General features: G+C 40.3%; 1 protein-coding gene across 1 annotated transcript in view; it reads left to right on the top strand.

Annotated features, from left to right (window-relative positions):
• The window catches only part of cacng3b (calcium channel, voltage-dependent, gamma subunit 3b), a 35,665-nt gene extending 11,420 nt beyond the window's left edge, over positions 1–24,245 (top strand). The window contains exons 2-4 of the mRNA XM_082179823.1: positions 12,058–12,141; positions 20,261–20,401; positions 21,179–24,245. Coding sequence (XP_082035949.1) covers positions 12,058–12,141; positions 20,261–20,401; positions 21,179–21,672 — 719 coding nt within the window. The 3' untranslated portion in view covers positions 21,673–24,245. The remainder of the gene's footprint in view (positions 1–12,057; positions 12,142–20,260; positions 20,402–21,178) is intronic.
• Positions 24,246–26,063: the final 1,818 nt, after the last annotated feature.

Here is a 26,063-nt window from a genome sequence, read left to right as displayed (position 1 = left end):
GAACATACGGCCTTTTAGGATTAGCTCCCACACAAAATGTGTTCACTTTCATGGTTCTGCTGTCTTGTTTTGCACAGTAAGCCCAAATATTCATGAGCTTGGTCTTTGGCAACCAAAAGACAAGATGGTCTCATTGAATTACAAATCGGGAGCGCAGCCCACTTTAGATGAATACTGTCATTCCTCTGTCAAAGCACTTTGGCCTTTCTGGGGTGAGTTAGCAGTCTGCTACCCAACAAACTGGCAGATTTCAGGCCAGGTTTGGGTCTGGTTTTAACTATTTGGGTCAGGTTGAGTTTTTAGTTTTTTATGTTTTAGAAATAATTAAAGGAATAATTCACCCAATGACAAATCAAATGCATGTCATCATGTACTTACCATCATGTCTTTCTAAACATGTATGACTTTCTTTATTATGTGGAACACACACACACACACACACACACACACACACACACACACACACACACACACACACACACACAAGCAAACACACACAAAAACATTTTGGGTGAACAATATAGGTTTATGGTAAAAGTGAAAAGTCTGTCATTATTTACTTACCATGTCATTCCAAACCTGTATGATTTTTTTGAGTAAATTCAGCATTGCATCACAAGAATAAATTACATTTTAATATATATATTTAAATTTAAAACAGTACTTTTAAATTGCAATAACATTTCGCAATATTGCTTTTCACAATATTATTTTACCGCATTTTAGTAAATGGTGAGCATAAGAGATTTCTTTCAAATGTTTTTTACAAAATTCTACAATTTTGAACAGTAGTGTATATTATGAATGGGTGATTTCTTTGGCATAGCATTGTAGACAAATATAAATTTTTCTTCATTTATTTTAATTATCAAAGAAACAAATACTGATATGATATTATATGATATGATATGATTTTGTCTTGGAAATTGCATTGCTAATCCACTTCTGAAGGGGCACTTACTTTGAATGGGCATGACACTTCTGGAAGAAAAGGAAGAGATATTGTCCTGGAGTGATGTAAACCTGAACACCTCAGTATCACTCACAGTCCCTGAGAGGCATTCAAGAGCCCCTGTGGTTCTAGAGAAAGTGGCTGCCTGTATCAGCTGCTGCACAACCCCTCTACCCGTCTTCTGAAGTGTGCTGTTGTTTGAAAAGACTCAATTTAATGGAAAAGACCAAAGCAGAAGTAGCGGACTTAAATAAACAATAATAGTTATTGGGCCCTGCTGAGACAACAGTAATAAGAAGCTAACTGCAGCCGAGTGTACGGGCGAGCGGGGCAATCGACGCCACAAGTGGAAGAAGATTACCTCTTGTACAGTCTTTCAGTCCCGTCCCAGTTGTCTTAGACAGGCCACATTGCACATTTATTACCCCATTCTCCAGGAACATGATTTGACATGGACGACCCATGTCTTTGCTTATCTCAGAGCTCAAATAAAGCGTTCCTTGCCTTGTCGTGTTTAGTTGAATTAGCGGGCTTGTAAGTGAGCTTCTCGTGTTGGTAGGAATATTATTGTGCAAAGATATTGTGCCCTGTGGAGGATCATTAAAACCATGCCTAATAAATGTGGATGACTCACCGTGTCAAAACCATTAGGCCAATCAGTCTGTCTGCAAGCTGGGCCTTAATTTTCAGACCCTACCTGCAAAATTAAACGCACACAGGTCATTAAAAGCAGCAGAAAGAAGCAGTGCTGTCTCTGGAGCAGTGATTACAGTCACTCTCTGACTGGCACAAGCCATCGCTAGCTCAATAATCCAGATCTTCATTTTAATGATTTCCAATTGAAATCCCAAAGTTGATCTTTCATTCTGTGCCTATTTTCAGTGGTTGTGAATTTAATTTGATGTGTGTAGTGTGTACTGAATGTGGCGCCAAAAAAAATCAAAAACATCAAAAACAACAATTAGAGAACAGGGTAGACCATGACAGTGAATGTGATTTCACTACGTACAACATGTTCCTTGATCAACACCTTTGTTGATCCTGGAACAACATTCCAATCAACCAATCAGATTTGAGGGAAAGTTAACAGTTTATGTCAAGTTTAGGCTTATTTATTTATTTATTTATTTATTTATGAACATTTATTAGAGGATCAACCACATGAGATGAAACATCTCGTTTTCATGGGTGTCCTCAGGATCATGTCCAAACAACATAGAACAGCAAAACAACAGAGTAGATACAAAATACAAGATACAAGAAAAACCTTAGCGCACGCACTCACACACATTCACACGCACCATACGGACACGCACGCACACGCACGCCCGCACGCACACACACACAAGCTCTCACTATCCCCACCCATCACAGATAGAGTAAAGTAAGTCACAGTGGTATGTATACCACTAAACACATTTTATTTTATACCACTTTTAAGTAAAACCTTTTTAATCTAAGACTCAGCATGAAGGTGCTTTGGAAGTCAAGCGTTTTAAGAGGGGTATTTGGTGTGAGATGTTTGAGAACAACTGGTGTAACATATTGCATATAACACAATAATCCCAAATATAACTGACAAAGTTAACATCACTATATGTACATATACAGTATATACATAAACACATTCATATATACACACATAAATAACATGACACATATCAATGCTAAATCTGAAATGCTAGAAACACAGACAAGTATTCTGAAGATGTGTTAACAAAGAAGTTCGGAACAGAGGAAAAGACGTAAGCGAGCGAATAGATATAGGAAGGCTGTTCCAGTCACGAGGGGCTCTAACACAGAAAGCATATTTCCCAATTTCTCTCTTAACTCTAGGGACAGTAAAGAAGATCTGTTCGTTGTGACGAAGTCTATATTGTGAACTGTAAGGCACTAAATATTGCGATAAATAATATGGATATTGAAAGTAAATACATTTAAAAATGAGCTGAAACCAATGATATTGTCTTCTGGCTGAGGGTGCAAGCCAGGACAGCTGTTCATACATCACACAATGATGTGTCCTATAGGGCAGCGAAGGACGAATCGGCTCAGGCTGTTGTATACCACATCAAGAGAATGTAGATAAGTGGCAGTAGTGTTAGCATATATAATATCTGCATAGTCCAGAATAGGTAGCAACAACTGAGAGACTATTCTTCTCCTAACCTGAAAGTTAAAGCAGTCTATCGATTGATATAATGTTTTAAGATATATATTAGGTATTATAACCAAGGTTAGGTGCTTCTACACCACTGCTATTCACCTATCATTTCCCTCTGATTTGAAGGGTAACTCATAGGGAATATTGTTCCAGGATCAACAAAATATGTTGATCCAGGAACATGTCTTACTTGGCACCGTGACAAGTATATATGCCACAGCAATCAATATACAACCAATATATATGACATTTTAAAGATGGCAAATAACAATTGCATAACAATTGGTGCAATGAATTGTATATTTATTTGATGTAATATTTACAAAATTAGAAATAAATACTTTGAAAATGAATCATATGGGGGAAAAATGTGGCAGGCTAAATGCTCAAGAGCTAACAGCTGGATTTGCCAAAGTTTGCAAGACTTGTGGAATTAAATGTTTATTAGCTATTCAAAGACTTGTTCGAATTATAGAAATGCGTATTTGCTGAATGGCAACGGTATATAAAAGAGAATTTGCCTTTCTACTACTGTTAAACACTGTAATCCTTCTCCATATAGCCTACCATTTACTTTATTTGGTTAACAGTTCTATCATATAATTTTTTATAAATATGGAGAATGGGAGCTACTGTGCACCTGCGTTCAGACACTGGCGTTCTCAGTGAGTCAAAATAAAACTCTTCCGCTTCTGACACTTACTGACCAAACAGAAAAACTAAAACTAGCCAATGGCGATAATTGAAAAACAAACATTTAGGGCCCTATTTTAACGATCTGAAACGCAAGTATCAAGCGCGAAACGCAAGTAACTTTGTGGGCAGATCTTGGGCGCTGTTGCTATTATACCGGCGGGATAAATGACTCTTGCGCCCGGCGCAAATCTAAAATGGGTTGGTCTGAAGTAGCTTCATTATTCATAGGTGTGGTTTGGGCGTAATGTGAAATAAACCAATCAGAGCATCATCTCACATTCCCTTTAAGAGCAGGCATGCTTGTTCCATGGCGGATTGCTATTATAACGGTGGATTTGCCAGGAGCGGTTCACAGCCGAGGAGACCGACGTTCTCGTCAGGGCCGTAAAAGACAGAGAATTGATGTTGTATGGGGAAAGGAGAAACCCACCCAAATCAGCTTCGGTTAAACAGGCGTATAAAAATGTGGGTAAATATGTAAGATAGATTTATGCCTATTTTTTGCCTTGTGTAATATTTTTCCTTGTAATAATGTATGGTTTTCTAAAAATGAGAACTGCTGTGTCTGTGTGAAGATGAGATAAGCAAAGTGCACACGCTACATTGATTATGGCCAAGCATGCGCCCTTAAATAGCATATGAATAGGCCTAACATGCACAACGCGCCACTGACTTTTGACTAGGTTTTTCCTGGTTAGTGGCGGAATTGTTTTCTAAACCTGCAAAATAGCATCAGGGAACGTTTGCGCCGGAACACGCCTCATCTTTGCGCTGAACCGCCCCCAGGAGCGCAAATACATTTCTTAGTTTACCGACGTGCATCTGTGGAGGGCAAAGTCCGCTGTGCGCGGGTGCAAAGTAGGAATGATACATGCGTCGGTGTACAAAGTCAATTGCGCTGGGTGCAAGATAGGGCCCATAGTATAAAAGTGTGGTTTGATTCCTGGAAAAGTGCTCTTATGTATTGGTCTTTTTTAGTTAATCAAAAACATACTGTGTAACCAGGTGTAGCCTGCTTCCCGAAACGAAGAACAAGGTGATTCTTAGTTAAAAAGTCTGGTTAATGGTTTGAATCAGTCTGTTATTCACAGTATTAACATAAAGCACACAAAATACAAATATTTAGTAAAGTAGTCTGTTTTAAGTATAACATTTAAAATGACATTTAAAAAATATTCATATTGTAAAGTATTTAAACAAAGCATTCTCTTAACTCATCTGCCGTCTTAGATATAAATATTTGTATTACTTTTTTATTGCTGCATTGCACTTCTATGCTGCCCTATAGCATTTGTTCAAAACAAGTTATTCTAAACATAATTATGCTGCCTACCAGGGCCTAAAACTAACTTTTTGCAACACCTGCCAATGGCCAGTGTGAAAATTTACCAGCCATAAATATTTTTTCCTGGCCATGACACCAAAATTTTAGATACCACTGAAAATTCACAATTCTCTTCCAATTTTGATACCACAACTAAAACTACTAGCCTAACTAATATACATTTAAAACATTATTAAAGACAAGTAACAGTAGTTTTGAGGTAGATACATTGCATAAAGTAGTCAAATGTAAAATAACGCTGGATAGTCATCACTATAAATTAAACAGATTAATCCTTGATAAAGTTACTAAAGTTATTCAGTCTAGAGCAGTTAATTATTTTTTCATTGTCCTTTGTTGTTTTATTAACATTAAAAACATAGACAGCAGCAGAAACATTAGGCTGTTGTCCCTTTAAGACCTAATGCACACTGGTACACGTCTTTCTTTACTGTTTACACTCACAGAGATGGGCATTTTTTACGGATTATTTGTGAATTTGTCTGTTCAAGCGCAAGAAGACGTGAAAGAGAGCTCAATTCAGTAGCTTATTTGCATGCTGTCTGAGACACAGCTTTTTGGTTGCGTGCTTCAGATGCGTGTGCGCACAAAACTTTCCACGCATCACGCTAGTAACGAATTGAGTTCCCTTTCGCATCTTCTTGCTCTTGAATATTTAAGTTGGCAAGGCTTAAACTCTTGTGACGATGCAGCGCTGGCCCGTCAACTGTCCCGAGCTTTGGTCATATTTGTTTACGTTCATGTTCTCACAACATTGCGATGTTAGAATTCATAAAAATATTACCAGCCAACTGGCGAATGACACAGTTTCATATACTCGCCAATGGCAATTTTCACTGGCATTTGGCGCTTGGCGAGTGTTAATTTTAGGTCCTGCTGCCTACCGTTTGAGACAGCCTTATAGTGGCCATTCACACAAAATGTGAAAAAACATGAGACTCTTGAGTCATGTTTTTTAAAAGTTGAACTTGAGTGCCACGTTTTTGCTAGACGCAAGTGCAGCGGTCAAACATGTCAATGTTTACATTGGGCGTTTACATTGGGGTTTACAAAAAAATGGAAAAGCAGCACAGTGTAATCCAAAAGTCCAATGTTCTGTTTGAATGACACCTTAGTGTCTTAACTACGGTTGGGTTTGTACATATTTAACCCAAACATGGGTTGAAACAACCCAGCATTTTTTTAAGTGTATAATGCTTGAAATGCTGTCTAGGTAGGTACAGTAGCTCACTACAGAATTATACAGCCATAATGTCTTATAAGACAATTATAATATTATTCGCATGTAGAACACACTAAAAAGAAAGGCTTTAAGATTGCCTCTAAAATCGTCACTGTATTTGGCCATCATATTCCAGAAACAGGATGAAATCTTGCTTGACAGGAAATTTTATGGAAATGCTGACTTCTGCTCCATTGCTCTGTTCAGCACAAATGAAGTCTTTACACTTTGACTGTAAGTTCCCTTTAAGCTGAGGGTGAATGCATAGGCAAATTAAGCTGAGCATGTATTTCTCTGAAGTGTGACTAACCGTGTGTCAGTCAGAGCGAGGCAGGCTCGTATGCTATCAGAGGAGCTCCCAGTGGCAGAGCTCTTCACTGCGCCCACAGCCACCCACCCCTGGCCACACAGGACCAGCGGACGAGAGCAGCGATGCAGAGCAACACAAAAGCCCCTTTTCATTCCCCTTTCTCTTTTTCCTTTTATAAAAGTGTCGCTTTATCTGTTTAGAGGTGCGCTGAATGGGCCAGAGAGCTGCACTGGCTACACAATCCAAGAGGAGGAAGGGAAGAAGGGAGGGCTGGGTGGAAAATGTCTCCATCAGTTCCTTAATCTTTCTGGTCTCGTTCAACAAAGCTGTCACCTTTGAGGAGATCTCTGTTGAATTATTCAAACTGGAGGTGTGTCAGTGCGGCGACAGCCCCCAACCCACAGGACTCGCCGCTCTTTTCAACTTCTCTCCGATGCGGAGACCCAGAGGCTCGAATCAACACAACTGGATGAGTTGTTTTCTAATCCACACAAGGGTAGCCTTTAATTGAAAACATGTCTCTGGTGATTTTACCTCAATATTGACTGTAAACTATACTTGCTTTCCCCCTTCTCTCTCTCAATGTCTCTATTGAGCAGGAGCACTCCATTAGCTTAAAGTGTGAAACAGAGACTCAGATGTGACTAATTGTTTTAAGAGGGTCCTGAGACAAAAGGGTCAATGAGACCTCAAAGTAGTGATGAAGACAAATCTTTCCACCTGCAAACAACGCAGGGGGAAAAGTTCATCTTTGTGGGTGTGGGTGTGTGTGCGTGTGCGTGTGCGTGTGTGTGTGTGTGTGTTATGGAAACAATGTTCGAATTTCCTAATCAGATTATTCTGAATCATTGCATTGTCAGCATAGAAACCAAATTAGGACTTTTAATTCCAATACAAAGGATTCCTTGCAGGCGTTTTTCCAGGGGACCCTTTCAGCTAATAGCATCAGTGTTCTTTTTATTTATTCACAGGCTGTTTGTAATGATAGTAAACACAGAGATAAAAGCTAATGAAATACTTCCTTGCTAATGCATTCACCCGTCCTCTCTGACAGGTCTGCAACTGAAGTTGTGACAAACACGCAGTCATTCTGCAGGTTTGTTATGTTTAATGGAGACAAAGAGTAGGGCTCTAAATCTGAGTGATTGTAGGTAAAAGCAGATGCTGGGTCTTATGATGCTTTTAGCGCCGTTGTAATCCATCACAGCTCATTGGAGGATGGAGACGCCTGATTGTACTTCACACTACGCTAGACAGATAAGTGTGGACACAGGCAGTGGACATGTAATTTATTGAAATATGATATGAGATGACTGTCTTTCAGTTGACATTCCAATAGCCAGAGTACTAGAAACTACTGTTTATACGTGTGTATGTCTGCACCTACTTAATCAAATTTTGGGGACAAATTTGTACCAAGAAGTGAGCTAAATCTGACAAAAACCTCTTTTTGGTCATGTCCTCATTTGTAAAAACTATTTTAAAAATAAAGTTTTTTATTTTATTTAAAATTTTAAACTTTTTTTTTAATTTTTTAATTTTTTATTTGTTTAGGTTTTCTGTTCTGTTCTGTTCTGTTCTGTTTTGGTTAGGGTTAGGTTATAGTAGCTATTTGTAGTAATTTCTTTTTTCTGCTGAGTAAAAGAAGATATTTTGAAGAATATGAGTAACCAAACAGTTAATGGGCCCCATCATATTTTCAATGGGGCAGTGCATTGTGGGATTTTTTGGGGGAGCAAAAGTTTCAGTCCACTGGAAGGATTTTACGATCGAGACAGGGGTTAAAATGTCCGACTTCCTGATCAAACACCCTGTGTAAGTGTGCGTGTGTCCATTTTTTTAATGTAATGTTAAGGGGTAAATCCCACAAAGAAATGCCTGGATCATCTTTTAATTCTGCTTCGTGCCTTGTAGTACTATAACGTGACAGAACGACAAACCACAAAATTGATAAAGCAGCACCATTCATTGCTCTCGCTCATGAAGGACTTTCCTTGTTGAATTATTCTGCCCGGTTTTATGTGTTGGTACAGCACTCCATTCTGGACAATACCACGCTAAAATCGATTTACTGGATGGGAGCAAACTATTATAACCAAATGGAGCTGCCAGAATTCGATGACCTAACATGGCAAGAAGCCATTCTTCGATGCCTGGAACATTTCTAACCATCGTTGATGTCTTTGCCCATAAGTTCAGAGCCCTGCCTGCTGCCTTTAATGTAATTCACAGATGAAACGGCAGAGCCTGACCCTGCCACAATGCCAGAGCGGATGCCTGAGCCTTTCATCGCCCCGAAGCCTAAGTCCAACAAAGAGTCTGACCAGTTGTATGAGTCGGCAACATCGTTCGCCCCTGTGGTTGTGCTTGTAGAGTATTAGGGCATGAAGGAAAGCCCCACCCACACACCCGCCGCTGAGGGTGAGCTGCATCTGGCCTCTGTGAAATATTTTGTGGAATTGGAAGAGGTTATTCCCCAAAGTCTCCTGTCCCCGCTGGTCCCGCCCAGCTCCAATTATCCTGCATCTCCGCTGGTCCCGTCCAACTTCAAGTCTCCTGCGTCTCCGCTGGACCTGCCCGGCATTAAGTCTCCTGCGTCGCTGGTCCATCTCCCTTGTGATGGTCCCACCGAGCCTCCCTCTCCCCCCTCTTCTACGGAAGCCAGACAGTTTCTCAAACCTGCCTCCACTGGCTCCCTTCAGTTCCTTGGCTCCACCTCTGTTTGCTCCAGTCTGCTGCACGGATCTGTCTCTGGTCTTCCGGTCTCCAGCTCTCCCTTGGCAAGTGGATCTTCTGGCTCCTCCTTGGGCTGCCAAGCCCATATCTCCACCTCAGCCCGTTGACCAGTCGGCTCCACCTTGGCTTCTCTCTCCCTCAGCTTCACCTGGGACCATCGTCCTTACAGCTCCACTGGGCTCCCTCGTCCATCCAGCTCTGCCTTGGTCAGTCGTCGCTCTGCCTGCGCCTTGACTCCCGGCCTTCAGCTGTGCTTCGTCCCTCCACCCCTTCGGCTCCATCGGGCTCCGCCTTCCCTCCGGCTCTGCCTTGGTCCTCGGTCCCACTGGCTGCACCTCAGTTCTCCCGCACCCAGTCTCCACCTCGGCAGCTCATCACTCAGCCGCTCATTACTCGGCCGATCCACCTCGGCCACTCTTCCTTGGCCTCCAGGACCTAAAGTGTCGCCTGCTCTCTGTGTCTTCTCGGCTCCGTCTGGGTCTCCAACTGTCCTGGCTCCACCACTGGTGGTCAGAACTCTGGCTCCTCCCAACATCGGTTCCTCCGCCATGGGCCTTCGTCCTGGTGGTGCTCCGGGTCATTATCTGGTTCCTCCCTCCATCATCTCCTCCCTGGCTCCTTCCCTCATTCCTGTCTCCTCATTGGTGTTTCCCTCTGCCAGCTAGTTTTATCTAGTTCTGTGCAAATAAGCCCTTTTTCATGTAAGAGTTTTCTCTTTTCAGTGTTTTTCGTCGTCAGTGTTAGATGTGTATTTACCTTGGTTATTTATCCTGCGTATTCTCCTGATTTATAAAAAATAAATTTGTATTCTTTCTGCTTCATGCCTTGTAGTACTATAACGTGATAGAAATGGGGACTTTTTTTATATTGTCATTTAATATATTTTCTTTTTTATAATATATAGCAACATTTAAAAAAAATACATTGTATAAAATAATATATACTGTTACCATTATATACAATTGCTCATACTGTATAGTGATACAAGGTTGTTTTGATAAAAGCTGTGTTTATAAAGTGCCATATAAAACCTCTTTGTAATTATTCGTAATTCTTTAACATTTATGTGTTTTATACCACATTTTTCGATCTGATTAAAATACAAATAATTTTATATCTGAGGACTCAAATCATGTTAAAGGCCTTCCCACTTAAAGCATAAATACGTCACCGCAGTCACAGTCACCATGACAATAACCATCCCTCTCTCAGAGCCCTTATCGCCTACTCTTTTTCTGTTCTCCCTCCATCTCTGTGTTATGAGCAGGCGATATTTGTGTGCCTGTGTCTGTGTGTTCGAGGGAGTGAATAGAGCTGAATGGCTTTGAATGGCCAGTCTGTCAGGTCACCTGTAGACAGTGATGGTGGGAGAGGGCTGCGGGCTGAGCCAGAGGGCATTTCTGAAGGAGCCCGAGTGCCCTGATTCACTCTGAATCATTGAAAGCCCTCACCATGCACCACAGAGACCTGTTCTGTCTCTTTCTCAAACAAAATGGCTAAAAGCTTTCCATTGACACACAAACACACATGCAGACCCATGGAAAATAAAATCATGAAGTTGGTCTATGCAGATTCTTTGGGTGCTGCATGTTCAATATTAATTCAGAGTCGTACACGTTCTTATTCAAAATGGTATATTGATCAATATGGGTTTTTCAATGGCTGATTAGTTTGTGGTCTGAGATGCCAATGCCATTTTGATAGTTTTAAAAAATACTTAACATTTGGTTGTTCCAGTTGATACTTTATTTGCACTTCTTTGTATTTTCAGGTTCAATAAAATTGTATATTTTAGATATAGATTTTAGATTTTTTATTTATGAATTATTATATATATTATAAATATTCAATAGTTTTGTCATATGTCATTTTATGTATTTCCAAGTGAAAAGATTTTGGTGATAATGGTGTAGACACTAATAGAAATACACTCCTGACAGTTGATTATTTTTTATTTATTTTATAATATTTTTTTCTACAGTGTGTTTTTGCTGTAATCAAATTGTGTCTTAATATAAATTGATACCAGTTTACATATTTGAGGTAAAATAGGTGTTAAATATTTTTGGTCAATTTTAACAGTACTATGCATTGATATTAGCTACAGAGAAGTTGATGCATCAGTATTGCTTAAAATGGTAACATTTCAAACACAAACCGAGTCTTTGAGCTGTGTACTCCTTTAATGCAGAGGAGAATGTGACAGTGTGTGTCAGAATGGTTTCCCCCTACATAGGGCACATGTATTTGGTACGATAAACCTCTTCATTAGCTGGTCACATGTTACGCCCGAGGGCAGAAACGTTATTTTTGTTCATTTGTCATCTTGAGCGCACAGCCGAGTGAATGGGTTGTGAGTGAATGCACAAGAAGGCATGCATACGTGCACATACACACACATATACATAGCAAGCAGTTTATAGGACTGTGCTCATTGACCTGATAAATGCATAAGAAAATCCAGCAAAATAAACACACCAAGACACATTTACACAAAAAAAATTGACTCCTGGGCTGTGTGTATTTGTATGCACTCCAACACATGCATGCAAAAAAATAGACTAATGGTATTTTACTCTCTCTCTTTCTCTCTCTCACTCTCTCCTCTGCTCTCTGTTCTTCGTGGCTGCAGGAACATTTCGAGGTGTCTGTAAGAAGATTGACCACTTTCCGGAGGATGCAGATTATGAGCAGGATGCAGCAGAGTATTTACTACGTAAGTCTGTCAAAACACCACACATCAGGGGCGTTTTCTCTGATGAGGCAAGACAGCTCTTCAAAATAAATTAGATGAGAAAATAATCGACTACAAAACAAACAAATATTTCAAAATATTACCTCAAATACTGTGTAAATCACTATTTTTTATGAAGTAACACTGTCCAACAGATAAACTGGGAGGCAACCTCTCTTTTAGCTATATTTGGGTCTTACTGAGACCCTATTGTGACATAAATGTGAGGGCCAGGGAATGGTATAATACTGGCGATAAGTCATTTGAGGAGACGTTGTGCCTCCATGCCACTGTGATTGGCTGATTGTGTAGTGGGTGTGATAATGCCTACCTATCATGGCCCACAAATTGCTTTAATGGGTCGAAATGCTAGTAATTAATTACAAACAACTCACCCACTCTGACATCATCACTGTTGGTCCCATCTGAATCAAAACAAACAAAAAATTACTTAGTCGATTTTTAGCAAGCGCTCTTTGAGGTGCACCTTCATGCCTGACACCATTTTATGAGAAGGTCTCTGTTAACAACAATAATAATAATAGTAATAATAATGATAATAGCTGAACAGTTAGATGTAAAAAAATAAATAAATAAAAAGATACACAAAATATGATTGTTACTGTATTTTTGGAGTTATCCTTTTTTAAGTTATATATAAATGTATAAATGTTATTTATAATAAACTATTCATGTTGGTATTATTGAAAAGTGTCAATGTACACTATTCAAATGTTTGGGGTCAGTGACTTTTTATTTTTATTTTTTATTAATACTTTAATTAAAAAATGATGCATTAAATTGACGGTAAAGACATTCATAATGCTACCAAATATTTTTATTTTAAATAAATGCTGTTCTTTTGAAATCAGAGAATCTTGAAAAACAAGATAATCAAATTTATAATAATAAATGTTTCTTGCATCAAATCATCATATTAGAATGATTTCTGAAGGATCAAGTGACACTGAAGACTGGAGTAATGATGCTGAAAATTGATAAATTACATTTTAAAATATATTACAATAGAAAATAGTTATTTCACAATATTACTGTTGTTTTGACCGAATAAATGCAGTCTTAGTGAGCATAAGAGACTTCTTTCAAAAACATTAAAAAATCTTTCTGACCACAAATATTGAATGATAGTAATATTGTAGCATACAGCAATATTGTAGTATTGGTTGTGTACTGAATAAATGGTGCTCTCATAAACCATATAAACATAAAATGACATATGGATTTATACTTGAATAAAAACTCCAACCCAGAGAGAGAACTTTCAGAAGTCCACCGAACACACCTCTTATTCACACATCTTACTGTCCCACAATCACCCAGACTGATCATGTGCACAGAGAAGGGTCATATTGGTGAGATGGATTTTTCTTGTTTAGTCCTGCTAGGTTTCTTCAGTTTTTGCAATGACCTCCACACTTTTTACCATCGTATAGATTAGGTGCAGCATGTCTTGAAATTGCTTGGTGACTGAAGCCGAACAAAGTAGATGCACGCATTCAAGCATGTCATGGTTTATGCTTAGTGATAAATCATGCTTACCCAAAAGCCTTTACACTTTCATGGTCATTTGGTTGTACTATTTAAGTGACATCTTCTTTAACTGGCTCCCCTATGTAAATTCGTACATATTCTTGGAATATGTTTGTTCTCTCAGTTGTGTGTTTTTGCTTGCGTGTTTTAATGCATATGTCAATTACATAATTTATGATGAGGCGCCCAGCAGATTCCTGTGATTATGAATCTCTGCTACAGTGCATACAGTGACACATTAAAAGGATAGTTCACCCAAAAATGAAAAATCTTTCAATATTCACTCACCCTCATGTTGTTCCAAACCTGAATTCTGGATTTTTCCTGTGAAACACAGACGTAAAACATTTTTAAGAATCTTTACGTATGAATGAACATCACTGAGAAAACTATTGCTACCTTGATGGCGCAGCATCAAACGGGAAAAGTCTTTTATTTAACTTTTGTTTTAAAATGAATTATTTTCATGTGTTCCCCACCATCTAACCACATTTATTTGTTTTATTTTATGTCTGTTTTTTGTTTTATTAAAATTGCAGAGGGAAAAAAATCATGAAATTACCAGTGGTTTTCTCAGTTTTGTCATTCATCAAAAGCAGGCAAATCAATAGGAGGTAATTTAAATAAATATGTGGGGAGAGGGAATACTCACAATTCTGCTAATGACCCATAAATACACCCTGGACATCTATAATTAGACCTTTTACATTAACAGGCATTTAGAGGTGCAATTATAAATTATAATGTTATTTGCATAATAATGATTTAATGATAATAATAAATATTTTTTATTATATACACTTTTGACAAGTATACCAGTTAAGTGGGGGCAAGTGATAACCATCCTTGCAATTATAGGGGTTATGCATTCTAATGAAATGTACCATGGACTAGTACCATAGGTTAAGCCCCCTATATGTTAGTAGAATGTAGTCACGTTCCTCTCATACTTTCTAGTCACAATGAAACGGAAGTAGCGACAGTCAGATCTTTTTTTCCATATAATGATGTACAGATTATCGGATCTATGCATCGGTTGTTGTTTGGATTTTGAGATGTGGGCTTTGCACTCAAAAATGAAGGTGAGCTTGCAGTTGATTGTTGAGGGGCATTGTTTAGGGTGACTAAGGGTGTTTGCACATATGAACCAAACCCAGGTCAGTTAAAGTGAACTAGAATTTAAAGGGGGACTCAATTGAGTCAATTGGGTTCTTTGTGTAAATGTATATATACTGAGATACGCGTGCGCACACACACACACACACACACACACACACACACACACACACACACACACACACACACACAGAGAGAGACATATATATATGAAGAGTTCAGATGCAAAAGCCTCTATGTGCCATCTGAAATTTTCTTCTAGAATTATAATTTTTATCAAGCTTGTATATTTAAGTTCAATAATTTCACTTAAATGGCAATGCAAATTACCTATTAATTGTCATTTAAGTGAAATTACTTAACTTAAATATACAAGCTTTATAAAAATGAAAATTTTAGATGGCACTTAGAGGCTTTTGCATCTGAACTCTTCGTATATTGTCACCTTCCTAAAATAATTGCCCAAGTCATTTTTGCAGGTTTCTCAGAAAACACAAAAAACTGAACCTAACTTTAGAGGTTGAGTAGATTTTCATTCTTCTTGATGCAGCTGCCATCTTGAAAAGCTTGTAAAATTGCCTCATTGTCTTTTGTCTTAGGCAAAATAAAATGGCCTAAGTCACACTCTTGACATAGGCCATTATACTACGGGGTAGAATTGTATGATCTGTTCAACTGAGGATGTGTGCGATTTTACCAGAGGTCATGAGGAGATGATTTATGCAAAAAAAAAATTTTTGTCAAAAAATGGTGTAACGGGGTTCAGACAGATGTTATGGGAAGAAGGAGGCGGGAACCGGCGAACATTCAACATTTTAATAATTAAATAAACAAATACAAAAATGAAAGTAAAAGCCAGCAGCCCCTCACGGACGACTGCTGGCAACACAAAACAAAAACACATCAAATAAAATTCAGGCCTGTCCTCTCTCGCTCTTCACTGTCGTCGCTCCTCCTTTATGCTTCCGCTCCTCCGTGAGAGATGCGAGACCGGTGCGTCGCGCAGGTGTCACTCATTTGCAATCACGCCACCGGCCTCGTGCCGTTCTCCCACGGCCCTCGACCTCGTCCTGCTCGCCACATACCCCCATCGCCCCTCGCAGGCCGGGGGGTACCACCGAGGCTGCGCCTACTCCCCCCCCCCCCCCTCCCCGGGAGGACCGATCACGGCGGCTGCGGTACCTGGGGGTATGGACAGACGAGGCGAGAGTACAGGAGACGGAAGCATGAGGAGCGACAGAGACGAGAGAGGGGAGAGAGAAAAAAAAAAAAAAAAAAAAAAAAAATCTTTGATCCGGTTCCCGGACACACTGCCACTCGGCCCTCAACCAGCTGAGAGACTCACTCGCGGTGCCATGCGATGGTACTGGACATCCGTTGGGGGACGGCTCGACGCTCCTCCGCCTCCTGGCGGACGGCGATGGCTCCTCCTGTCGAGGGCAGCCGGCAGCGAGCCTCCCGTCCCCTGCTCCGCCCCCATCATGGCCGACGGCAACAGGCTCCGGCCCACGGCGAACGGGAGCGACTCCTCCGCTCCCTCGCGGATGGCAGCCATCCCTCCTCGACCCAGGAGGACGGCAGCGAGCTCTCCGTCCCACCTGATCTTCTTTCGATCCAGCACCATCGCCTCGGGCAGCAATCGGCGGCCGACGCTCCCTCGTGCTGCCCGACCTCCTCAGCACCGCGATTCCTCCCAGCAGCGAGGGCTCTCCGACAGCGTGTCCCTCCTTCTTCCCGGGTTTCGGCACCAATGTAACGGGGTTCAGACAGATGTTATGGGAAGAAGGAGGCGGGAACCGGCGAACATTCAACATTTTAATAATTAAATAAACAAATACAAAAATGAAAGTAAAAGCCAGCAGCCCCTCACGGACGACTGCTGGCAACACAAAACAAAAACACATCAAATAAAATTCAGGCCTGTCCTCTCTCGCTCTTCACTGTCGTCGCTCCTCCTTTATGCTTCCGCTCCTCCGTGAGAGATGCGAGACCGGTGCGTCGCGCAGGTGTCACTCATTTGCAATCACGCCACCGGCCTCGTGCCGTTCTCCCACGGCCCTCGACCTCGTCCTGCTCGCCACAAATGGCTTGGCCAATTATTTTAGGAAGGTGACGATATATATATATATATATACATACATATACACACACACACGCACACATATATATTATGTAAACACACAATTTTATGTTTATGCAATTAATCGTGATTAATCGATTTGAAATTATATTCAATTCAATTCAAATTTATTTGTATAGCGCTTTTCACAATACATATTGTTTCAAAGCAGCTTTACAGAAAGTGGATTTCAGAAATGTACATAGAAAAATACAGTTAGTTAATCATGTATTAATTTAGGGCAAATATATGGTCAAAAAAGAAAAGAAAAATATACACAGATGAATCATTCACAATAAATTCTATAACATGCATTTTTCCTTCTGACAGCAATGATGTGCTGTTGTTGCATGTTGTAGAGAGTGAAAATTCTTCAAAATAAAATTCTTTTTTGTGTTCTGTGCGAAGAAAAATACAAGCATATGAGTTTGGAATGGCAAGAGAGTGAGTAAATAATGGCAGCAATTTTATTTTTTATTTTTGGGTGAACTGTTCCTTTAATAACGAGTCCAGCAGCAGCCTTCCACACTGGAGATTTATGGCGAGACTGATGTGATGTGAGATCTTACTGCATGTAAACAACAAACCACAGCCAATAACTATTTACACTAGAAGTCTTAGACTGAAGTTTCACAGGAGATGAGTCTAGCGTGATCAGTGTCGGCATGACTGTTTGTGCAAACCAAAAATACAGACATCCTACCCAGACTTTAAAGGCATGATAGAGAGAAAACAGGAGACCAGAGGCATAGTTTAAAGCTTTGCTTTACAGCTCTTTTCACTGCTCTTTTTATCCTGCTATTGGTATGTCATTCACAGTAAACAATGTAGTGAAAAACATTCATGAGCATACAATATACAATATACATTTGTGAGCAAAATGTGGAGCTGATTATGAAGGAAATGCAGTCAAAATGGTTCATTTCTCTGCCTCTGATTCCCTCGATCTTTATCTGTCTCTCTCATAGCGTACTTTAGTTACCCTTGAGATGACTGTCTCTCCCTATGAGCATTGTTCTAATTTCTCTGTTATTCATTTGAAGCAGAGGGCCGTGTCCTCTGGCCTAACATGCTCTGCATGCGGGTTCAGATGGGCATTTCACATTCTGCCCTGCACATCTTTGTGTACAAAATGCCCATCGCACAGACTTCAGGGGATTTGCTAGGCTGATAACCTCGGCTTGTTAGCCAGAGAGGCCCATCCATCCAGTTTTCAAACTGGAAGTCTCAGCCAAGCACAAATAAATGTTTAAGTCATCCCACAGAGGTATTACCCTTCGTAGATCTTACCTGTCAGCGAGGCGATGGACCCATCAAGGACGCAGATGTCATCCCTTTTGTTGCATGCTAATGCTCTGTACAATCCTCTTCAATAAATATCTCCCGTTTCCAGCTGTAATTAAGCACAGCTCGGCCACTGATCCATTTTTCAAGGATGGCAGGAAAATTGGATGATGGAGGAGTATTTTGTCTTCCCCTGGGCACCAATATATTAATGAGGTGTGCCATGGGAGACTGCTGATCCACTGAGGAAAGAGAGAAATGAAGAAGAGGGAAGGAGAGTGACATTTGTTATAGAAAGACAATGAAACCATACTGCAGTTGCCATCATAAACAACTGACCCCATTTGATCATCAATGAATGCACATCTGTTTAATGCTCAAACAACTTTTAAAGTAATGTATTCTTTTATCATAGACTAAATGGCAAAAGTAAAATATTTTTGCTCGTTACTCCACTTTTCAGAATTCATCATTTAAGAATTGTCTTCCTTTAACTGAAAAGGCCATACATGATATTGAATTGAAATTTCAATTGGAGTGATAGGAAAAGGAATAAGTGAACTGCAGTTCAAAGAAATACAACACAGTCACACAGAGGGACTTCAGTGGTTTTGCAAGAAAACATAATTATGTCATTAATTTGGACTTATTCTCTCTCTTTTGGCTGCTCCCATTAGGGGTCACCACAGCAGATCATCCACATGTTTATTTGTTTTACAATGGATTCCCTTCCTAATAATTTTGACTTGTTATACCTATTTATTCCCTGATAATGTATTTATCTATTAAAACGGTCAAAGCATTTAAGAGCCATTAAAACAAATAGTAATTTTGGCATATAGCGCCGTAAAATGTCCACCACATGGTTTCAGATATCTTTATAAATAAATAAGTATATCCAAATTTGAGGTAAATCCTTTTTTCTTCTTCTTTGTTTTTTATGTATAAGTGCTTTTATCACATTCTGTCAGCTTCCTTAATGCATGCAAGTCTGACTGTGTAACACTTCTTTACAGCACATACAAACGTTAGGTTTTTGCATGAATGGTTCATTGATTTGCATTGTTTTTATAAAGAGTGGATTTACATAGCTATCAGTGTTTCGTTGTAAATATAAACATCAGTGTCAATTATTACATGTATGCAGTAAAGGATAATGTAAAAGCTAATTTCAGAAAAAGCTAAACAAATGCATTTTCCCATCACATTCACTGGTTATTTCATCTGTAGACATGATTGCCCCTCTTGTTCCAAAATATTTATTTCTTAGAGGATAAGCGCTCAGAAGGGCAAATGCTGCAGTGCTGCGGTATGCATAGCAATAGAGTACTGATAAGGGCAGTCAACTAGGCTATTGACATTGATCCTGACACTCTCAGACGCCCCTCCTTTAGCTTTTATCCTGTTTCTGAAGAGGCTGATCAAGCTTGATCTGAGGCAGAGTAAAGGAGCGAGGAGTTCAGCTAGTCTGAGAAGCCCCATGTGTGCTGCATTTTCTGATACAGAACTGTCCGCAAATAATTGGATGGAAGTATGAGGCATTTTGGACAGATGCTGTGTGTTGCAGTGCTCAAATCTGCGACGACTTAACTGAACACAGACATTCTTTTGGCAGAGCACCATCAGATGGCTCACTCGGGATGGAACCTTCAAATGCTTGGGTATTAGACCAAATACCTCTGTATTGCTTTTTAATTATCTTAACGTCTATGAGAGAAGAGCAGAGGAGACAGTCTGATTTATACCATAAATCTAAAACATACCAACCTATGTGTATCATAAAATAAGTAATTATGTCAGTAAATCTTATAGGGATAGCTCACCAAAAATGTCATGATCTTTTCACCATCATGTTGTTTGAAATGTTTGATTTTTAAGCAAATTGAGTGGCATCCTTCTGCAGAATATAAAATATAGTTCCTGACATGTGAACTGTATTGTAAAAGTGTGATCACAAAAATATTGTGAGTCTCCCTCTGTACTTTTTACAGTGACACTAATTTGGTTGGGTTTGCTTGTATCATCCCTCAGGAGCGGTGAGAGCGTCCAGCATCTTCCCCATCATGAGCGTTGGGCTTCTGTTCATGGGAGGTTTGTGTGTGGCTGCCAGTGAGTTTTACAGGAGCAGACACAATGTCATCCTCAGTGCTGGAATCTTCTTTGTCTCTGCTGGTAAGAGATTAAACCCACGGCATCAGTGCGAGCGCTCTCAGCCTGTTTATATTTTTAGCTTTAGCATATTTCACTCTTACCACAGTCAATTGTCCAATCCAGGGCTTCCCCACAAATTAGAAAGTATCGTTGGGTTCCGAATACAGCATGTTGAAAATAGATTAGTTCACAGACAGGTTAGGATGTCGTTCTCCCCATAGACTCTGCAGATCCGTGTTGACTTCCCAGATTAACTCTGATTATTGACAAAGGAAATGGATGGGCCGGCTAGAGCAGTGTAAACAAACAGCAGGCCAGCATATTGACCCACTGCTGTAGTTCTGGCCTGGAAAGGGGTGGCAGACGGGGATCCTCAAACAGAACTGCATGTTGGTCAAATATTTAGAGAAGGCCCCATTAGGACCTCATGAGCACACAAATGAGCCCAACTCCCTCCGTTAGAACTGAATTATGATGAATCAATCCTCATGATTGCAGCGAACGCACTGCCGATGACTGAGCGTTGCTTTGTACACAACAATGTGCTTCAAATCGCCTCATCCTATTGGTTATGATCTAAATATTCAACTGCAAACTGGTAATTATTTATCCTTCAATGTGATGGCGATGATAAAAAGCTAATTAAAATGTTTCAATTGTTCTTTTTTTTTTCTTTGTTCCGCATGGCTGATAAGCGATGCATTCTTGTGTAATGATACGGAATGATGAGCCACAGCTGCGTGCTGAGCCATAACTTTCTCTCTCTCGCCCTCTCCTCTGCTTTTACTCTTCACGCAGGCCTAAGTAACATCATCGGCATTATCGTGTACATATCTGCCAATTCAGGTGACCCGGGCCAGAGCGACTCGAAGAAGAGCTACTCGTACGGCTGGTCTTTCTACTTCGGCGCCCTGTCCTTCATAATGGCCGAGATGGTGGGCGTGCTCGCCGTGCACATGTTCATCGAGAAACACCGGAAGCTGCGTGCCAAGTCCCGCACCGAGCTGATAAAAAAATCGGCCTTCAGTCGCATCCCCAGCTACCGCTACCGTTTCCGCCGGCGTTCCAGCTGCCGCTCCAGTGAGCCCGCCTCTCGTGACGCTTCGCCCATGGGCAAGAGCGGGTACACGGGCCCCGCTGCGGCAGACATCTCCATGTACACCCTGTCCAGGGATCCCTCCAAGGCGGCAATGGGTGCCTTGCTCAACTCCGAGAGGGAGTTTTTGCAGGCTCACAACTCCAACGCTAAGGACTTCAAAGATGCTGCCAACAGGAGGACCACTCCAGTCTGAGAGAGTATAAGCACAGAGGAAGTGCCATGGCCAAGACGTTAAAACCACAGACTTGAGCTGGACCCCAGCAGGAAGAAGAATTCACTCGAGGCCTGCAGGGCTATAACCCTCTTTCTATAACAGTATATATAATATAGATGGTAATTGTTAGATCATTGGTGCTTCCTTTTAATCCTCATTTTTCAGTCACTGTTTCTGTTGTTTCTCCTGAGTCACACATCCCTTCCCCTAAGGGCTACTCGAGTAGAATGCTAGTCCTCTCCTCAGTGTTATTCATTTTGGAATTGAAGTTCCTAAAGTGCACAAAGGTAGCCCAGCGAAACTGTGATGCCCTCTGAGGGGAGGATTGTTTCCGCTTCTGACTGATGAACCGAAAGGCTGTCCCGATACTCGCCTTATGCACAGCTCAGTAGCCCATAGCTGTGAGTGCCGCCTCACAATCACAAGATTGTATACAATTGTTGGTTTCTCTCCCGGGTCGTAACTTGAGCCCACAACTAGTGCCACTGTCTAATGCTGATCACCCCCACTCATCCCATCTACACACTGCCCACGGGCTACTTGGCCGGGCTCTGCATGCCATTCACGCAGTTATTTTTTTTTTTTATGTTTACTCCCATTTCAAACACCCCAGATTCCTCTGCATATACTTTTATAACAGGGTTAAAGTGCGTGTTATTAAATATGATATTTTAGCCCACCAAAGTTTTTTGGTATTACATTGTTTTCATTGAGATTTAAAAAATAATAACATATAGCGAAAGGTTTTCTGTGAGATTTCCTTGATAACAGGTTTATTGGAGGCCCTTGTGCTTATTAATATGGATATTGTGGTCATTATTGCTGTAGAGTTTTCTTCATCTGTTAGCGAAAGAAAAGCAGTTGGCTGCCAAATGTAGATTTCTTAATTGTGTATTGTTGAAATATTTTTAGAGAAAATATTGTTCACCAAAAGCTGGGTATCAAGAGTCAAAAGGACCTGCCCTATGTACTTGGATCCTTCACATATCATGAATAGACAAGCCTCTAAATGGGCTGATGGGATTTTCAGGTTCCAGTCCAAACAACAAACGCTATGCTTATGAACATGCAACACCTTTTTGAAAATATATACTGCTCATTCTATCTACATTAATGCTACATCAATGCTATACTGAACTTAACTACAAAATATAAATGTATACTGTACTTTAGTTGCTTAGTTAATGTTATCAATATCATACTGATTAATATTAAACTCCAAGGGCTTTTGGTTTTCAAACAAGCATACAAGGGCTTTAAAGAAGTTTAGCCAACAGAGAAAACAACAAATCTGCCCTTAAAATTGTTAAATTGAAAGGAAAAAAAATCAAAATGCAAAACACATTCAGACGTGATGATATAATGTATACTACAAGTTTTCCTTTGCATTGGTCACAATTATTAATCCATGTGTCAGTTAGGTAGAAATGGAAGTAGATCTTGAAACATCTATAACAATGTAGTTTTTCCAGAAATTCACCTCATTTCAGAACCCCCAAAAGCTGACGTGCATGTACTTTAGCTTTCAGATTCATGCAAGCCAGTCGCTCATCTCCAGTTTTATTTCATTCAGCTTACTGAAGTCATGCTAAAGATCTGCCGCCTCACTGGAAATATTACTGTAAATGTTGCCTTTTGTTTGGATCTACTTTATGTTGTGAAATCGTGCTGTTCTGGGTCCAAAACTAAGTGTTTCATATTTGAAGGAGTCCACCAGAGTGCGTCCGGCACAGTTGAACAGTTTAACCCTTCAAGTCTCTCTCAGAGCACCTAGTGCCTGTCTCTTCTGCCTACTCCGAGCACCCATCGCTTTCGCTCGCTTGCTCCTTCATCGCCATCACAATATCGCATCAGCTCCTCTTTACCAGGACTGTTATTGCTCAGCCAATCACATCCATAGAGTCTTAGGCCCTGTCACTCACCACTTAGGCCTGCAACATTGTGTACGTGACCTCTCAATGAAAACAGCAGTCTCAGCTCGATACGTGCTGTAGAAAAAAAAGCACACCTTTTAAATACAGTAGTTTACATCAATAAAGATAATAGTCGGAGAGATATTTAAAGATTTAGAAAAATAAAGTCAGTTTCAAGAATGCCAACAATGCACTCTTTGTCTTCTTCACAAAATGTGTGCAAAATGACCGTCTTATTTGAAATAATGCACAAACAGGGTTTTGGTTCAGAATCAGGGATGGAAAAATATTAAAGTCAACATGAAATCAAAATCGACCCGATTTACTTTCTTAATTCACATTACAGGTACAATCGGTGCACATTATTCCAAAGTAAGTAATACACACACACACACACATATATATATATATTATAAAAATGTTTATTCATAAACTTTCATGAAAAGTCTAACTGGTTTTCCTTTTCGGCTAATGTCAGCAATAGGGCTCCATACTCACAATGGAGCCTAACTACCAATTAGAATTACAATTACAATTACAATTTTACCTAACTACCCTTTTTTAAGAATACCTTGTGTTGCAATAAAGTTATGATGAAAAATTACTCGCAGTTCAGTGAAGTAGTGAGTTCAAGGCTGTTTCGTGAATCTTTTGATTCAAATGAACTGGTTTATATGAGTCATTTTCTCATGAATCAAACATCACGGCTCGTGCTGTGAATGAAACTTTGACGCAGACTCTAAGTCGCCTTTTCCACCTTTTCCATTGTGGAGTAATACGGGGGCTGTTCTGATCACATGAGTTTACTGAATTTTCGGAGGTTTGTTTTGAGCTTCTGGTGTGTTGAACTGTGTATGCAGCTGACTGACCAGTTGTGAAACTGTGAGCATGAGGTTAGAATTTTCTCTACAATTTCTCTAAAACTGGCATTAATAAATAATTATGTAAATATTAATTTTGTTTATTAGCCCTAGAAAGCCTACTATGCTTTTTTTTTCAAATGTATTTTTGGTAATTTGTTTTGTGTGGATATATTTGAAATGTAACAATCGTATGTGCATGTTGGAGAAAGTGGAAAGGTGGCTTATCAAGATAATATCTGACGAATCTGCATATGAACGCACATAAAACTTTCCCGGCTGTCACAAGCAGTAACTTGCGATCGGTTGTCACAATTTTTTTGCCGCATTTGAGACTATTTTAGTTGCAGTCTGGAGCCTTGAGGAATCACTTTTCATGGTATTTTTCTACAAACATCACAAATAAGTCATATTATGTAAAATTTCATGTTGACTTTAACACAATGAGGGTACACCCATTCAGTGCCATATTATATACCCTATTAAACAATTATATCCTATGTCATGATGTTTAACTATTAGCCTATCTATCTACATTGATTGAGAGGTCAGTGACAGGTATGTGTCTTCACACATCCGAAGATAAATCCTCCACAGCAAAGCCTAGAAAAGCATTTAAAACACTATCAAAAAAAGCCACTCATCATCAGAGACGGGGGTAAAAAGCCTCAAGAGTTTGCCGGGAAACATTTAAGTGACTAGCATGCACAGCACACGACGCACAGGTAAGACATTCATCTAGCTCAAGTGCTTCTGACAAGAGGAATGAGTGAGAGCTATCTGGGCAGTTCATCAAGCCCCCCTAGAAGGGAAGGGAATTTAGTATGCCAGAGAGAGCACAGCTTACCAGCAGCTTGTGCTATAAAATCAATAGGAGCCCTGTCTGTGGCGTATGAGCTCCAGGCTGCACCTCTTCATCTTCAATAGGGCAGCATTGCTTGATTTGGGCCAATGTGAGTGAGAGCTGAGCCGTCAGACTGAAGGCTCAGAGACATTGGAGCACATAGGACCTCCAGCTGCACGTCTGCGACGATAATCATCCCACGGAGCCGAATAAAAGTGCAGCAGATCTCAGGTGTGCGACTGGCTGAATACAAATATGCAGGTGGGCTTTTTTGTCACTGACATTACCTGAGGCGAGTCTCTCAAGAGGCTGTGTTTTGGTGGATAGGGAGGGGTCTTCACCCTGTGGGTCTGCAACCCTGAGGTTGGTCCCTTGCAGGGGTGAGTAGGGGCATCCATGCAGGCGGTATTGAGTGAGTGTCTTTTGGAGATCAGGGAGATCTGAGTCATAGACACAGAACAGGGCAGGTTGATCGTGCAAAGATTACCAACAAAAGCATTGCTATTCCTCATGGGCACCACCAGCTTGCTCCAACATAGCAGTAGATAACTATCACACAAAGGTCATGTTTTTCAGCCGGTGCTTCCCTTTCCCCTCCTTACCTGTTTGCCCCCTTTTGAGCCCTTTAACCTGACACCATCTACATTCTCAAGTATCCCTCAACCACTTGGAAAAACGTGCCTGCGGTGACATTTTTGCAAAATAACATTATGTTACAGCCAGCAGCCATATCACCCTGTAGCCCAAGACTGG

The sequence above is a fragment of the Leuciscus leuciscus genome, assembly GCF_965113295.1.
Source record: "Leuciscus leuciscus genome assembly, chromosome: 1".
Taxonomy (NCBI): domain Eukaryota; kingdom Metazoa; phylum Chordata; class Actinopteri; order Cypriniformes; family Leuciscidae; genus Leuciscus; species Leuciscus leuciscus.
This window is presented reverse-complemented; position numbering and strand designations above follow the sequence as displayed.